The sequence below is a fragment of the Garra rufa genome, chromosome 12, assembly GCF_049309525.1.
Source record: "Garra rufa chromosome 12, GarRuf1.0, whole genome shotgun sequence".
NCBI classification, from domain to species: domain Eukaryota; kingdom Metazoa; phylum Chordata; class Actinopteri; order Cypriniformes; family Cyprinidae; genus Garra; species Garra rufa.
The window spans coordinates 3,711,814-3,729,077 of NC_133372.1; the positions used below are offsets into that span (position 1 = coordinate 3,711,814).

Sequence of the window (17,264 nt, forward strand, 5' to 3'; positions counted from 1 at the left end):
ATTGCAAGAAAAACAGAATCTTGCAATTCTATGGAAGTTGCAATTATCTTTAATTTTGTGGTGGAGACAAACTTCCATAATAAACACACAAATAACAACAAATCAGCCCTTTTTTTCTTTTTCTGAAGTGGTGTTTATACCCATTCAAAATTGCCACGAACATAATGCATTAGTGTTGGCCACTTTTTTAGCCATGTTGGTTTTGGAAATATTTTTTAGATACATTTTCCCCATAGGGATTTTTAAAAGAAGTCTTTGGTTCTTTGCGAGAATGCTTTTGTAATTGAACACGAAACTGTTAAAGGAGATCTTTTGATCAAGTTTTTTTTTTTTTATGCCAAAACCATTAGATGGTCCATGAAAATATTTTGTACATTTCCTACTGTAAATATATCAAAACTTACATTTTGTAACACAATAAATGCGGTCACTGCTTTCAGAGGCGGATACCTGCTATTTGGGAATGTAGTTGTGTAAGGCAATTATACAGAAATACTTTGACGACAGACTTCACTCAGACATGAATGACCAAAACAACATTTCTGATGCTGTGCAACAAGATCGGTCCGCTGGTTAGTCAAGTTATCCCGTCCCATCGACTTTTTTAATGTGCATGGAGAAATGTGTTTTCATTGTGGTTTATGCGCATTCTTTCTTATTGGTTAAAAAGTTTGTCCTACTCAATTGTGTGCATAAGTTTTTAATGCACATTTTTAGAATTTATGTGCATCTTGGCCTTTATGAGATATTCCAAAATGCTCATAAAAATAGGTGGATGCAACACAGCTACTGTTTTCATGCATGTTTCTTTAAATGCAAATAAGCTTTTACTGTGCTTTTACAGATACTCAGCCACAAAAACATCTGTTTGGTTTTGATTATCATGTCTGTCTCACTCAAATCATGCATTTTAGAGACATTTCAGTTTAAAATCTGATAAATGGTTTTCAGGTGAGTACTAAACTAAGTTCTCTTTCGTGTCTTATTGCACTTAAACTGTGAAATACACACAAGTTTATGTTTATGTTAAAAACGCACAGGAGTTACAAAAACAGTCGGTTATGTTTGTGAAGGTAAACAGCTGGGAAAGAAATTGCATGTTTATATTAGATCTGTGTGGCAGCAGTGTAATATACAGCAAACAAATCAATACATCCACTGCTGTTTAGTCTCCTCTGAGGCTGGGACTCTAAATAGTGTTCTTTACTCGTCTGCGCAGCCAACGGCAGAACAGTTAGCATGCTTTGCTCGACCTTTTGTCATTGTTTTAGAACAGGTACACCGCTGTTGCTTGTGAAAACTAAATAGTGGGTGGAAACATGCAGATTAAAAGGCGGAAATATTATAAAAAGATCCCCTTTCTACATCAAAGAGGGAGCAAAATATCAGTGGCTTGTTTTTTCACATGCTTACAGAAAAAAGGCGTACTAAAACAAAGTTACTGGGTTGTCCTTTTTGACCTTTTCTAAGTTGGTGGATGCACCGGGGACTCAATTATAGCTCATGGAAACATGGAAAACGTAGATTTTTAAGATATGTTCCCTTTAATGTCAATAATATGACATATAACAACTTTTCTGGGCAAACACAAAAACACATTGCTAGGTGTTTATTAAGGTGTTTCTTATTGATTTTAAATGCGTTGTTATATGGTTCATTTGATAGTTGCCATGGTTGATATACAAGTGCAGAGGTTGTAACACGTAGCTAGGGTGTTCTGAGTGGTTGCTAGGTGCATGCTTACTGTAGTAAAACAGTGCACAGCTCTTGTCTCAATATTCCTCATCTGGGACTTGCTCTCCATTCCAGTTAAATTACTATATAAAATGCATGATAATTGCCTTTCACTCCTGCCATACATCCACAGACATAATTTTGATTAGCTCATTAAAACAAACATTTATATGGATGAACTGGGGTTTAAATCCCCACTGCACTCAATGCAAACAGTTTATTTTGTGTTTCTGGCCACTTGAACTCCATTTAAGCAATTCAACTGATCAAGAATGACTAAGAAATTGAATTTATTGATCAGTACAATCAAATAAGAACAATAAGGATTTGTGCATAAATATTAAGATAAGAAAGTGTTGTGTACTGCTATATTTTGCCATTTTCTATTACAGTTGTTCTATGTTTAATGGTGAAAATTTGCAAATACTGAAGTCTGAATTGGGTGGGTAAAAGCGTGAAAGTCAAATCAGTTAATTCTCAGCAATTATTTCCTCTTATGTATTCATTAACACCCACAAAACACAAAAGGGATCTGAAATTTTATACCTAATTTATGTGCACATCTAGGAATGTGATTAAATTTAGGAATCCTCTGAGAAGGTTCATGTCTCACCCGCCGATGCTCCTGATGTGCTAATTGGCTCCAAGAACTCAAAAGGGTCCCAAACTGCTTTCATTTTCACTTGCAGATTTACCATTAAACACCCCCGTGGTGTGAGGTGATACTGAAGGTGTGCGATGTTGTGGGATCAGCGCTTCACATGTCATGGGTGAAGGGCTGCTAGTAGAGGAGTGGTTAACAGTCAGTGGGGTTAAAAGAAAAATGCATTTTCGATCCTGAACTGTATGGGGATTATTTATGGAACCACACAATGTGTGCATGATCATCATTGTAAAACAAAAACCATGATGCATGGTATTACAAGGACTGATGTAGTGCTTTTTAGTTATTGAGGCTATGAACAGAATGTTTAACAATCAGCTGCTATCACTGAAACATTCATATGAAGCTAGCTGGCATGAAACTACAATTAATTTACAGTAATCATAACACTTTTACTCCTGAATGAGGAACATTAAATACTGAAATTGTAAAAGCTCCCAAATCAACATTTAAACTTGTAATGAAAATACAATATTTTAAATCATTAAATAAGATAATTAAATTATTCTTTATGAAAATTCAATACCATTTAAAGGTTTGGGCCCAGTAATATTTGTTTTGTTTTTGAAATGTCATTTTTACTCACCAAGGCTGTGTTTAATTAATTCAAAGTACAGTAAAAATATTATTACATTATATTATTGAAATATTACAATTTAAAACAACTGTTTTCTGTGTGAATATGTGAGTGATGTCGAAATGCATTGGAATAAAAAGGAGCCAAAATTGCAAACAACAAATAAACATTTGAACATAATGTTTAATGTTTGTAGCCATTAAGAACTTTTGTTTATTTGGCAGTTTATTTGATAAAAAAATACAGTAAAATTTGTAAAATTGTGAAATATTATAACAATTTAAAAGAAGCATTTTCTATGTGAATATATATTCAAATGTAATTTATTGCTGTGATCAAAGCTGAATTTTCAGCATCATTACTGCAGTCTTCAGCGTCACATGATCCTTCAGAAGTCATTCGAATATGCTGATTTGCTACTTAAAAAACATTTCTGATTATTATTAATGTTGAAAACTACCTCATATTTTTGTGAAAACTGTAATACATTTTATTTTTTAGGGTTCAATGATGAACAAAGTAAAAAAAAAAAACAGCATTTATTTGAAAATCTTTTGTAATATTATAAACGTCTTTACTATCGCTTTTATTTAGTTTAATGCGTCCTTGATGAATAAAAGTATTATCCATTTTAAAAATTCTTACACCAAACCAAAAATGGCAGTGTACTTAGCTCGCAAACACACACATTTAATAAAAAAGCCAACATTGCCACCTAGTGACTAAAATAATAATGCTCGTTTCACTGCAGTCTCAGTTGTGTTTCTCAGTGCTAAATTTAAATGTATTTCTTTGGAATCCTGAAATCTGATGCGATAAAAGGAAAATGAAATCATAACACATGATTCCAACAAATGAGTTTATTGAAAATGCACAAAAACAAATGAGCTTTTTTGCTTTATATACCAAACTTCACATCACAAAATGCAGCACATAGAAATTAAACTCATCGGTTGTAAGGATGCATGGATGCAGACTTGATGTTAGTCTTGATGTTGCTGGGCATTTTACCTGTTAAAACAGAAAGTGTAGAATTAAAGGTAAATGCTGATTTTTGCATATAAATTTGTGTGTGAATGTTACTAAATGTGGTACCAGGTTGTCCAGGCTGCTGTTGGGCGACCTGTCCTCCCATGCCGGGTTGATGGCCCGTGGTTCCAGCGATCGTGACCTGCTGTAACGTGGGACCTGTGGACATCATCGGCTGTCCAGGATGACCAGAAGGGACGGATCCAGGTGGTCTGCATTTCGACAAGCCCTTTCCAAACCCCACCGCTGCCACCAGAGCGTTCGTGTCAGCAGGATTGAAGGATGGCTTGTTTTGTCTCAAAGCTGAATAGAAACATCCACTCAATATTAATAACTTTGCACACATGATAAACTGACAAATACAGTGGTGGACAAAAATGATTAGAACACTAGTATTTTCACCATCTAAAAATAGCTTTTAGTCAGTTATTTCTATCCTTTGCTGTAGTGTGTCATTAGGAAATATCGGTTTACATTTCCAAACATTCATTTTGCCAGTAGTTGTAATGATTTTTGTTTGCGCAAGGAGTCTGACAACAGTCAGTGCTCCACACAGAGATCTGATCCTCATCCAGTCTGTCTGGAAAGACATGAAGAAACAGATCAAACTGAGACAGACTAAATCCAGAAGAACTGTGGCACTGGCAACATCTCCAAGATGCTTCAAGAAACCTTGAATGAAGAACCGTAGAATAAAGTTACCTGAATAACTATGCACAAATGCACCTTTAGGGGAAAAAGCTGCTTTAAACGCAAAGGATGGTCACACCGAATGTTGATTTGATTTAGTAAATAGAAGTTAATTGATAAAGAAAATCTATTTATGACAGCATGCTCATTTTACAGCATTTTTACACAAGTGACTAAAACTTTTAACAAAGGTAGGTCTCTTGAAGCATCTTGGAGACGTTGCCACAGTTCTTCTGGATTTAGTCTGTCTCCGTTTGTTCTGTTTCTTTATGTGATTCCAGACAGACTGGATGAGGACGAGATCAGATCTCTGTGTGGAGCACTGGCTGTTGTCAGACTTCTCATGCAAACAAAAATCTCACTGGATTATTACAATTAATGGCAAAATGAATGTTTGAATGTAAACTCATAATTCCTACTGACACATTACAGCAAAACATAGAAATAACTGACTTAAAAACAATTCCTAGCTGGTGATACTAGAAAATACTAGCGTTCTAATCATTTTTTGTCATAAAATAGGAGCAATGGTTAAAACTACCTGAGGTTTCAGAGTCTCTGTCGTCACGAGGATTATTCAGCTTTTCCAAAAGATTTGAGCAAAGTTTATTCAGTGTTTGGATCTGTTTCTAAAAAGAAAAACAAAATTCAACAACAAAACCTTTATACCCATGTCTTTTAAAATGTCTACAGCTGTTTCAAGGTTAGTTTAAAATTCATGGAAGCCCAGTTCCGCCACTGAATAAAAAAGGTAATTGCAACTTTTTCATCTCACAATTTGGACTTTTTTCCCCTCACAATTGCAATTTCACATCTCACAATTCTGAACTTTTTGCTCAGGATTGTATCATAAAAACTCGCAATTCTGACATTTTTTTCTCAGAACCGTGAGATATAAACATACAATAGCGTGTTATGATGTCAGAATGGCTAGATATAAAGTCAGAACTGCGAAAAAATAAAGTCCGAATTGCGAGTTTATATCTTCCAATCCTGACTTTTCTCTCAGAACTGTGAGATATAAACTCACAATTGCGAGTTATAAAGTCCAGTTCGGAGAAAAAAAAAAAATTTGATATGTTCAAAGAACTGCAAGTTTGTATCTCACAATTCGGACTTAATTCACAATTGCGAGTTTATATCACAAAATTTTGACTTCATTGTTCAGAATTGAGAATTCATATCTCGGAATTCTAAATTTATAACTTGCAATTGCGAGATTATATCACGCAATTGTGACTTTATTTTTCAGAATTCACCAAAGAAACTTTCTACATAAATTTTCAACATAATAGTAAATGTTTTTTGAGCAGCAAATCAGAATGTTAGGAACACGGGAAAAAAAATCACGAGAAACAGGCTTTCATAAAAATGTATCTCCCATCATTTAAAAAATATGGAAAAATACTTTTGTGTCCATATTTTCAACTTCAGTAATTATGTATGCATATACTCTTCTGTTCTTCTGTTTTGACCCCTGACAATCAGAAGTGTATACTAGATAGTTAAAGAAGCCTCATTTAGTCTGAAAACTTTTGACATCTAAAGACAAGGATTTTGACATTGCTAGATGTGTTGCTTTTTAAAGTCAGGTAAAGACTGGTTTACCTGAGCTACTTCAGGTCCGATCCGGGCCGCTTCGGCGCTCAGGTGTTTCTCCTGTTCCTCCACCTCCGGGTCAGGTTTGGTCCTGAGATGATCCGGCACAATCTCATGACTAAACACAGGCACTCGCTGCTCTGTTATTTTCTGTGTTAGAAGAAGTAACACAATGCTGAATGAAGGTTGCACCTTAAAAGCAAGTTACATGATCATAACCAGAGCGACTTAGTGAGTATGCTTACCAGCAGCTCTTCATCTCGATCAGGAGACAGCAGTAGGGGTATGATGACCTGGGACCTGTAGGATGGGGTCTTCTCGTTTTTTAACACCTTGTTGATGGTATTCAGTTGTCCTGACAGTAGGGCGAAATTATCCAGCACTGAAGGCCTGAATTTAAAGCATCGGAGTCAATATAGTGGTATAGAGTTCAAGAAGACAACATTTGTCTTTCTTACTCACCATGTGAGTCTGTCATGCTCGTTTTCCAGTTTCAAAATGAAACTCTGCAGGGAGCCTTTCAGATGAGCCACGCGAGAGTGCAGGGACTCCAGAGACGCCTCCAGCTGCTTCTCCTCCCGCTGCTGTCGGAATAAAACACAAACACACCACCCCATCAGCTCTTATACGACATTTTAAAACAACAATAAATATGTAACGTGTTTTTCTACAGAGTGGAACTCGACAGTTAGCATGATAGCATTCCAAACGCAGACTAAACCAACTGCAAAAATATTTTTTTCGCAAACTACACGCGTGTTTGAATCATTAATTGTAACTGAGTTTTTCCTAAACGCGAAACATTTGTAAAACTAGACGTAAAGTACAAATCTTTAACAATTTACCTGCATTTCAACGGCACTGTCCAAACAGCACAATTAAACGGAAGTAAACAAACACTTGCTGCAGTAAATGGAGTCCGGCTGTCAAAACGCGCTTGAAACAACAGTTCCTATCTTTTTAAATACATACTATATAGATGTAAATAACATCGCTACATATTTATATAATAATTCTGAGACAAATATTGCAGTTTATTATTTGAATTTAGTTATCAGAAGAAAACGTAGACTAATATCTCAACTGTTTACACTACCGGAATTTTTATGTTTTTAAAGAAGTCTCTTCTGCTCACAAAGCCTGTATTTATTTACTCCAAAGTACAGCAAAAAGAGTAAAATTTTGAAATATTCTTACTATTTAAAATAGCTGTTTTCTATGTGATACTATTGTGAAATATCATTTATTTCTGTGACGAAAGCTGAATTTTCAGCATCATTACTTCAGTCTTCAGTATCATATGATTCATCAGAAATCATTCTAATATGCTGATTTGCTGCTCAGGAAACTTGTCTGATTATTATTATTATTATTATTGTTATTATTATTATTATTATTATTATTATTATTATTATTATTATTATTATTATTATTATTATTATTATTATTATTATTATTATTATTATTATCATCATCATCATCAATATTTTAAATATTTAAGATTTATTTTTTTCCAGGATTCTTTGATAAATAGAAAGATCCAAAGATCAGCATTTATTTGAAATAAAAATCTTTTGTAACAATGTACACAATAAGCTTGGAGTCAGTAAAAAAGAAATGATAGAAATTAATATTTTTTATTTAGCAAGGATAAAGTCGTATTTCAGTTTTTCGTTCTTCTGAACTTTCTATTTATCAAAGAAACCTGAAAAAAATCTACTCAGCTGTTTTCAACATAATAATAATAAATGTTTTTTGAGCAGCAAATCAGAATATTAGAATGATTTCTGAAAGACCATGACTGGATGCTAAAAATTCAGCTTTGAAATCACAGGAATAAATTACATGTAAAAAAATATTTAAATTGTACTGTTTTTGCTGAGCAGAAGAGAATTCTTAAAAACAAAGATGTGCTTCTTAGCACACGGAACTAAATAAACATATTTAATACAAATAATAAAATTTCGGATAAATTTTGCAATTTATTTTTTCTCTCAAATTATATTTAACGTAACTTTTAATAAATCACAATTAAATTAAGAAATAATAGGGGCTTTTATTTTGAAATCGTGAACGGGAAGTGAAGCAGCTGCAGTCAGATGAACTGCAGTTTACAGATATTGACACAAACCCTCTAAAACTCGGTCAAAATCAACCTGCCAGTAATGAGAAGCACGGCATGGCAGACAGACAGGACAATGAGGTAAACTAAACTCCTATTTGGACCGAGTTTGTTTGTTTTTATTCTGTTTCTTCGGAATTGTGTACTGCTTAAGTAACAGCAAATCAACAGACCATTAGGAAAAAAACACTTGTTTTAAGAATAATATGAGACTTTTATTCTGCTATTCTTGCACCGAATGCCTTTTTCTAACCTGTTAACTAAATAAGAGATATTTACGAGAGGTTTAAGGCGGAGGTTGGAAGTAAATCAGTTTAATGCAGTTCTGTCATGTGTTTGCAGCCCCTCCCTCAGACTACACAACAACAACATGCTCTTCATATACTTCATATCTACATGATATTAAATGTGAACACACTGCATGTTTTTAACTTAATTTAGCTTAAGCCTTTGGAAATTCTCTATCAATGGATGTAGTTCGTGTGACTCATTTTCAACCCTGTTAGTAATCAATCTGACAATAGTACTATAAAGACCTTTTTGCTCTTGTTTTTGTTTTCTTTTGTATGATAAATAGATTTTTTTCTTTGTTGGCTACTTTTTTAAGTAGAAAATGATATATATTTTACTTATTACCTGTTTGCAGAAAGATTACTAAGAATTCAACATCTATAGTGTCTGTAGAGCCACTAAACTCTTTGTAAACATAACCAGATAGGAATAGAATTAATTGAAACTTGAAAATTGTTAGATGGCAAATCCCTGGGCCAGTATTAAATTAGAAAAAAATGCGAACAAACAAACATAGGATTAGCAGTTGTACATTAAATTAAGTTGTAATGTACTTTTATACATATATATCATATTCTCTTTAACATATGTATTTGTAAATGTGCAAAAGGGCCTTTATTTTTATTTTATTTTTGATGTTGTTAATGTGAAATTAGTTAGACAGTGAACATATTCTGTCAGAAAGAGGCTTATTTCTCATTTTTAAGATCCTAGATTTCCTAATTTGCTACTGTATCGTCCTCCAAGTGTTATTTTCCATTTTAAATGCTGTTTGTTGTCTGTTTTATGGTGTTTTTTTCTCTCTGGAGGTGGAGGAGGCTGAGCAGGTGTACCTGCTGATGAAAGAGGAGCACAGGATATCACGCAACGTGCGTCTGTCCTGGTTCCTCAACCGGCTCAATCAGGTCGTTCGGCCCAGTCCATCGTCTGAGCTGGTGAGAGAGAGAGTTTGGTTTGATTTGTTTATTAACTAATGGGTTTTGTAATTACTCAATTTGAATATCTAGAGAAAATCATTCTGATACACTTTGGTTCATAAAATTAAATTAGGGTTGGCAGGTTTTTGAAAGAAGTCTTTTCTGCTCAGCAAGGCTGCATTTATTTGATCAAACGTACAGAAATATTGTGAAATATTTTTACTATTTAAAATAAAGTTTTTTTTATTTGAATATATTTAAAAATGTAATGTATTCCTGCAAAGCTAAATTTTCAGCTTCAATCATTGTTTAAGATTTATAGTATTTTTTTTTTTACAGAATTTTCTTCTGCTTAAGTCTGCACACATTTGATCCAAAACACAGCACAAGCAGTAATATTGCAAAATATTTAAAATAACTGTTTTTGTATTTGAATATATTTTAAGATGTAATTTATTACTGTGATCAAAGCTGAATTTTCAGCATCATTACTCCAGTCTTCAGTGTCATAAGATCCATAAGAAATAATTTTAATATGCTGATTTGCTGTTCAAGAAACATTTATTATTATTATTATTATTATAAAACTTTAAAACAGTTGACTAATTTTTTCAGGATTCTTTGATGAATAGAAAGATCCAAAGATCAGCATTTATCTGAAATAAGAAGCTTTTGTAACATTATACACTATACTTTTCAAAAGCTTGTATATATATATAAATATACTTTTTTTGTGGGAAAGGAAATTATAGAAGTAAAGTTTTATTTAGCAAGGATGCTTTAAATTCATCAAAAGTGATGGTAAAAATATTTGTACTGTTACAAAATATTTGTTTTTCTGAACTTTCTATTCATCAAAGAAACCTAAAAAAATCTTCTCAGCTGTTTTCAACATGCATGGTAATGATAATAATAATGATAATAAGAATTTTTTTTTGAGCAGCAAATCAGAATATTAGAATGTTTTTTGAAGGATCATGTGACTGGAGCAATGATGTTAAAAATTCAGCTTTGAAATCACAGGAATAAATTACATTTTAAAATGGTTTATTTAAATGAGTTATTTAAAATGCTAAAAATATGTCAAATTTGTGCTTTTTTGCTGTACTTTGGATCAAATAAATGTAGGCTTGGTGAGCAGAAAAGACTTCTTTAAAAAACATTACATATCTTACTGTTCAAAAACTGGTACATACATACATACAACATTTATTTAAAGTATAAACCTGTTGTGACATTATACGTGTTTTTCTGTGATTTTTGATCATTATAATGCATCCCTGCTGCATAAAAGTATTGATTTCTTTAAAAAAATATATACTGACCTTTTGAGTAATGATAGCAAATGAGATTGTACAAAGTGACTAAAAGAAATGCTTACTTTGCATAGTATTTACTCATAATTCCACTCTTGTTAAAAGTCCAGGCAGAAATGGTTACTAGCCGATGCAATAACCACAAAATAGCCAAATATCAGCCGATTAATCTTACTTTTATATATTATGCTTTTAAATATCTATCTTTTCATGCATGTCTCTGGCCATCCTTCTTTACCTGGAAGGCCTGCATTGAAACAATAGCAATTTTGTTGTTCAGTTTTTGTGCTGAATCACTTCACCCAGATCAGTTCAGTTCCTCATGAATCACATGACATTGTATCTCATCATATCTTTTGAGAATCTCTCTGTGTCTGTGTGTGTCCGTCAGCTCAAGTCAGAAAATGAGCTGGATGTCCTGAGTGTCCTCCCAAAAGGATGGCAGCCCGATTCTCCTTCCTCGTCCTGCCCATGTCTGCTGGTTCCCTCCACACGCGTGACCTTCCTGGCGCGCAGGTACCGCTTCATCATCGAGCTGGACCTGAGCCCATCCACCGGGATCGTGGTATGAGACCATCATCATCACATTCATTGAATTAATGGGGAAGTTCACTTTCAGAACAAAAATGTACAGATAATTTACTCACCCCTTTGTCATCCAAGATGTTTGTGTATTTCTTTCTTCAGTCGTAAAATAATTATATTTCTTGAGGAAAACATTTCAGGAATTATCTCCATATAGTAGACTTCAAAGGTCCCCAAGTTGGAACTTCCAAAATGCAGTTTAAATGCAGCTTCAAAGGGCTAAATGATCCCAGTCTTGAAAAAATCACTGTTTTTACTTTTTTTTTTTTTTTTTGTAAAGGGCATTTGATTATCTTTGCTTGTTCTCTGGGTCGATGTAGGACGATTTTGAAGTTGGAGGAGAAAATTAATTACACAGAGTATGCATGCGCATCGCAGAGCTACACAAGATCAGCGTTTGATGTTAAAAAGTATATAAATTGTCTATTTGTTTTGCAAATGCTCTTGTTCCTCGGCTGGGATTGTTTTGAAGCTGCATTTTAACTGCATTTTGGAAGTTCAAACTTGGGGCATCACAGAAGTCCACTATATGGAGATAATTCCTGCAATGTTTTCCTTAAAAAAACATAATTTCTTCTGGAAGTGAACTTCTCTTTTAAGGCAAGACGCTGCAGGTGAATAGGATAAAAGAATGAATAATAGGCATTACCTTGCTAACCCAGTTGATTGATTACATTGATAATTGTAAAACAAATTGTATTACACGTTTTCTAAAATATTAGGTTTAAATATGCAAATATTTGATTAAATAGGTATATAAATATGTTCATATTTAAAAAGTCAAATTTCAAAATTCTTGTTAAATTTTTTTTTTTGGGGGGGGGATAAAATGTTCTGTAAAATAAAGAAAATTATATAAGAACAAATCCCTCTGTAAAAACCTTCAGAAAATAGACAGGAATAAAAATGTAAAGTTTGGTGTGTGTAAGTGCTACTGAAGTGGAGATTTATGGCTCAGTGTAGGAGAAAAAAACTCATTTTGAGAAAACACCCTTTAAAAATATGAATTGTAATTAAAATCTATTGACACAAATAGATAAAGTACCAAAAAAGAAACACCTCTCAGTGTCTTTTGGATGTTTTCACCTCTAGTGGGAAAAAACACTTTATGAAAAACCAAAAACCCCAAAATCTCAAACTTGACAGGTGAATGGAAAAACTGTTTTTGCCTTCAGTGTCTTTCCTTAAGAAGTTGTTGTTTTCAATAAAAGTAACTCATTGTTTTGTTTTCAGGATGACAGCACCGGAGAGATGATATTTGATGAAGTCTTCCATGCTCTGTCTCGGTGCTTGATTGGTCTGGCGAAACCCTTTAAAGTCCCAGGAATTGATTATGTGTTCCAGCCAGAGATCTTCATCACTATTCTGGCGTATTCCTCCATCATTGGCCTTAGTTCTCATCAGGTCTGAGTCTCAGGTCTTTGTGAATCTACAGTATAACTGTGCATTAGTTGGCCGTTTTTATCTGATCGGTTATATCCCATGATTCTGCTTGTCAGGTGTTGGTTCAGGGCTGTCAGCTGGACTGTATGGATTTGGAGCAGTTCTTGCATCAGATCTATCAGCAGCTGAGAGCCGTAGAGAGCAGCATCGCTGACGTCCTACAGCAACAGCACAATCAGGCAAGAGCAGCACGCTTGTGGTTTTCATACTGGCAATAAATCAATACCCATAAGGAAGCCACATTGCAATGCAGTGCAGCAATTTTACTAAATTTAAGGGATGGTTCATCTAATTACAACAATTCTGGCATCATTTAAGACTTGAGCACAAAAGATGATGTTTTAAGGAATAAAAGAAGAAAGAAACTTCTAAAGGTTTGGAGCAACTTGAGGGTGAGTAAATGATGACAATTTTCATTTTTAGGTGAACTATCCCTTAAAGGGTATTTATTGGTATAAAATGAAAAATGGCTTATTAAAGGATTACTCCACTTCCAAGATAACAGTGTTGTTTTTGACAACCATCTTAGATTTAGTCTTAGTCTTAGTCTTTTGGACTAAAATGCTTATTAGTTTTAGTCAAATTTTAGTCACTTCTATATGTGATAGTTTTAGTCCAATTTTAGTCGACGAAAAGTCAAAAAGGTTTTAGTCTAGTTTTAGTCAAAAAAAGGGGAAAAAGTAGTCTTTTAACAAATTAATGTAGGTCCGTTAGTATTTTACTGTTGGGTAGTGTCACTTGTAAGTTCTGAAAATAGCAGATCTATAGTTCAACACAATATGAGCTTCTGGATCGACTATTTTCACCAATAATTACAATAATGAAGGAATGTTTTAGAACATAAAAGACAAACAAGGATGGAATGCTAAAACGGCTTGCCATACTAGTATGGCAAAGAGTATTTAATGCTAAAACGGCTTGCCATAGCGGCAGATACGTTTTAGGTTTTGATTGGCATGCACAATAAGCAGAAATGTCGTGCATTTTAAACGTCTGAAGGACCACCCACTAACATTTTCGTCTATTCTCGTCTCGTCAACGAAAACTCACACACGTCTCGTCATGTTTTAGTCATCAACGAGCCATTTTTATCTCGTCATCGTCTCGTTATCGTCATGAAAAAAAGTGGCGTCAACGAAATGATTTCGTCATCGTTGACGAAAACAACACTGCAAGATAATAATTTCCTGATAATTTACTAACCCCCATATCATGTTAATGTCTTTCTTTCATCAGTCGCAAAAAAATATGTTTTTGAGGAAAACATTCCAGGATTTTTCTCCATATAGTGGACTTCAGTGGTGCTCAACAGATTGAAGGTTAAAAATGCAGCTTCAAAGGGCTCTACACATTCCCAGCTGAGGAATAAGGGTCTTATCTAGTGAAACTATCGTCTATTTTCGGAAAAACTTACAATTTATATACTTTTTATGCTTGTCCTGTCTAGCTCTGCGATGCATATGTGTACTCCGGTTCAAGACAGTTAGGGTATGTCGAAAAACTCCCATCTCATCTCCTCCAACTTCAAAATCACCATACATTGCTGCAGAAGTACTGATCCAGTGTTTACATGCAAAGAAGAACAAACGCCTTTACAAAAAAAGCTACATCAGCAATGTAGGATGATTTTGACATTGGAGGAGAAAGTATGATGGGAGTTTTTCTACATACGCTAACTGTCTTAAACCAGAGTACGCATCGCAGAGCTAGACAAAATGAGCATTTGTGGTAAAAAAGTGTATTAATATTAATTTATTTAAGAAAATTACTGATCGTTTCACTACATAAGACCCTTATTCCTCGGCTGGGAATCTTGTAGAGCCCTTTGAAGCTGCATTGAAACTGCATTTTTAACCTTCAATCCGTTGAGCTCCACTGAAGTCTACTATATAGAGAAAAATCCTGGATATCTTGTTTAGAGCCCTTTGAAGCTGCATTGAAACTGTTTTATTAACTTTCAATCCACTGAGAACTATTATAGTCCACTATATGGAGAACAGTCCTGGAATGTTTTTCTAAATTATCAGGAATTTTTTACTCTGGAAGTGGAGTAATCCTTTAACCGTGGCAAAATCGCTGTAATGCACAGCCACAAGAGACTGTTTCTATAAAATGGGAGAAACAGTAATATGATATCAGAAACTAATGTTTAGTGATATTATGCAATAATCATATTCAGCAAAACTTGACACATGTTGTTGTTTAATTAATGTTCATGTGTTCATATTATATTTTGAATAATAACTGAGCTCTCTTTTGTCATACACTGCTGTTCAAAAGTTTGGGGTCAGTAAGATTTTTTTTTTTAAAGAAAACTATTTTATTCAGCAAGGATGTATTAAATTGATAAAGTCATTTATAATGCTACAAAATATTTCAGTTTTTTTATTTTTTATTTTTTTTTATTTGTTCGTTCGGGACAGTGCACATTAATGAACAATCTAACATTTCTGTACAGACTGTAAATGAGCCAGGTTGTAGCATAAATGCTAATTTTCACTTGTAGTCCCGAGGCAGGAAAACAACAACATAAAAATAATACAACATAAAAGAACAGACAATATACAATATCAAGCAAGAAACACATTAGCACACATTCAGGCAGATTACATCAATAAAGTTAGTCAAAATGAGGACATATCTGGGAACCTTTAAGAAACTGTTTAAGGTGCATTTTAAATGTACAGTAAGTAGGACATTCTCTAATATTTGTTGGGAGGCTGTTCCAAAAATGACCTCCTCTGATAGACAGAACAGTTTGTCCAAAGGTAGTTTTTCTGTGCGGGATCTCTATATCTCCTCTAAATGAGGCTCTGGTGCAAAAACCTCAATTTCAAAATAAATGCTGTTCTTTTGAGCTTCTTATATGTCAAAGAATTCTGTAAATTACAATATATCACAGTTTCCACTAAAATATGCTGTTTTCAACATCAGAAATGATTCTTGAGCAGCAAATCAGCATATTAGAATGATTTCTGAAGGTTCATGTGATGCTGAAGACTGGAGTAATGAATGTTAAGATGTATTCAAATGAAAAAGATATTTGAAACCATAAAAATATATCAGAATATTACTATTTTACTGTATTTTTGTTCAAATAAATGCAGCCTAGGTAACCAGGAGAGACTTACCGACCTTAAACTTTTGAACCGGAATGTTTGAATTTGTTACATTAGAAAACATGTTTGTTTGTTCTTTAGTTCAGTGGATCTGTCTATCAGTCCTTCACCAATGATGCTGTGGATGAACCGTCTCAGAGGAAGCCAGGGGTTTCCATGGTGACTGCAGATGTGGGGCTGGTCAGCATGGTGAGGCAGGGGATTCTCGCGCTGCAACTCCTGCCGCCAAACTCTGGTGCTGGTAAGTGCATCCTTTGGCCAGTGAGCATCACATTTACAAACCATTAATTTTCCATTTATTCATTAGATTTTATCAGCAAACCCAGAAACAAAATTATTTTTTATTATAAGTGCTTTAAACTGGGTTTCCACAGGTCTTTAAAAAGTCTTAAATTTAGTTGTATCAAATTTAATGCAATAAAAAGTCTTAAATCGTACAAGAAATCTTAATTATGATTTCAACAGGTCTTAAATTTGGGGAAAGGAAAGACAAGAATTGCAATGCTGCTTTGTGTACTGTGGTTACCATAAATACTGCAATATTTCTGCTGTTCCAAAAGCGCCTCCTACTGGCAGAGAATGAATTTGCATTTTTAATGAGCCTGTTTTTGCTGTTTTTGTTCAGACCAATGTAACAATCAACCCATGTAAAGTAAAATAATGATAATAGATTGAGGATAATTGTTCAAATAATATAATAATTGATACTTTTGACTCATCCATTTTTCTAGAAATGGTTTAAAGGCTGAAATGTGTTTGTCATTTTATAAAACCTTTTGTTTTTGTGGAAACCTGTATCTGAACTGTAATCATGCTTTTGTTATGTAACACATTGCCCTACCCTGCTCAAATTGTATTTTTTTATTGGTGCAGGTCTTAAAAAGTCTTAAATTTGAGCTTAAAAATACTGCAGAAACTAGAACTAGTTACTAGATTTAACAAAGTTCATATGTGACCCTGGACCACAAAACCAGTCATAAGGTTACATTTTACAAAACTGAGATGTATGCATCATATGAAAGTTCAATAAATACGCTTTCTATTGATATATGGTTTGTTAGGATAGGACAATATTTGGCCGAGATACATCTATTCGAAGTTCTGGAATCTGAGGGTGCAAAAAAATCAAAATACTGAGAAAATCACCTTTAAAGTTGTCCAAATTAAGTTCTTAACAA

At 33.9% G+C, this 17,264-nt stretch overlaps 2 protein-coding genes across 2 annotated transcripts in view; one reads left to right on the forward strand and one right to left on the reverse strand.

Moving 5' to 3' along the window:
- Positions 1-3,820: 3,820 nt before the first annotated feature.
- Positions 3,821-7,217, reverse strand: med8 (mediator complex subunit 8). The gene is made up of 7 exons (XM_073852454.1): positions 7,139-7,217; positions 6,756-6,877; positions 6,539-6,683; positions 6,303-6,443; positions 5,236-5,323; positions 4,071-4,307; positions 3,821-3,986 (listed from the first exon to the last, which is right to left on the reverse strand). Exons 1-7 carry the CDS (start codon positions 7,142-7,144, stop codon positions 3,922-3,924), a joined length of 804 nt encoding a protein of 267 aa, XP_073708555.1. The 5' UTR covers positions 7,145-7,217; the 3' UTR covers positions 3,821-3,921.
- Positions 7,218-8,472: 1,255 nt separating this feature from the next.
- The window catches only part of szt2 (SZT2 subunit of KICSTOR complex), a 133,543-nt gene continuing 124,751 nt past the window's right edge, over positions 8,473-17,264 (forward strand). The window contains 6 exon segments of the mRNA XM_073851768.1: positions 8,473-8,496; positions 9,516-9,641; positions 11,331-11,504; positions 12,758-12,928; positions 13,024-13,146; positions 16,168-16,327. Of these exon segments, the coding sequence (XP_073707869.1) occupies positions 8,473-8,496; positions 9,516-9,641; positions 11,331-11,504; positions 12,758-12,928; positions 13,024-13,146; positions 16,168-16,327 (778 nt within the window).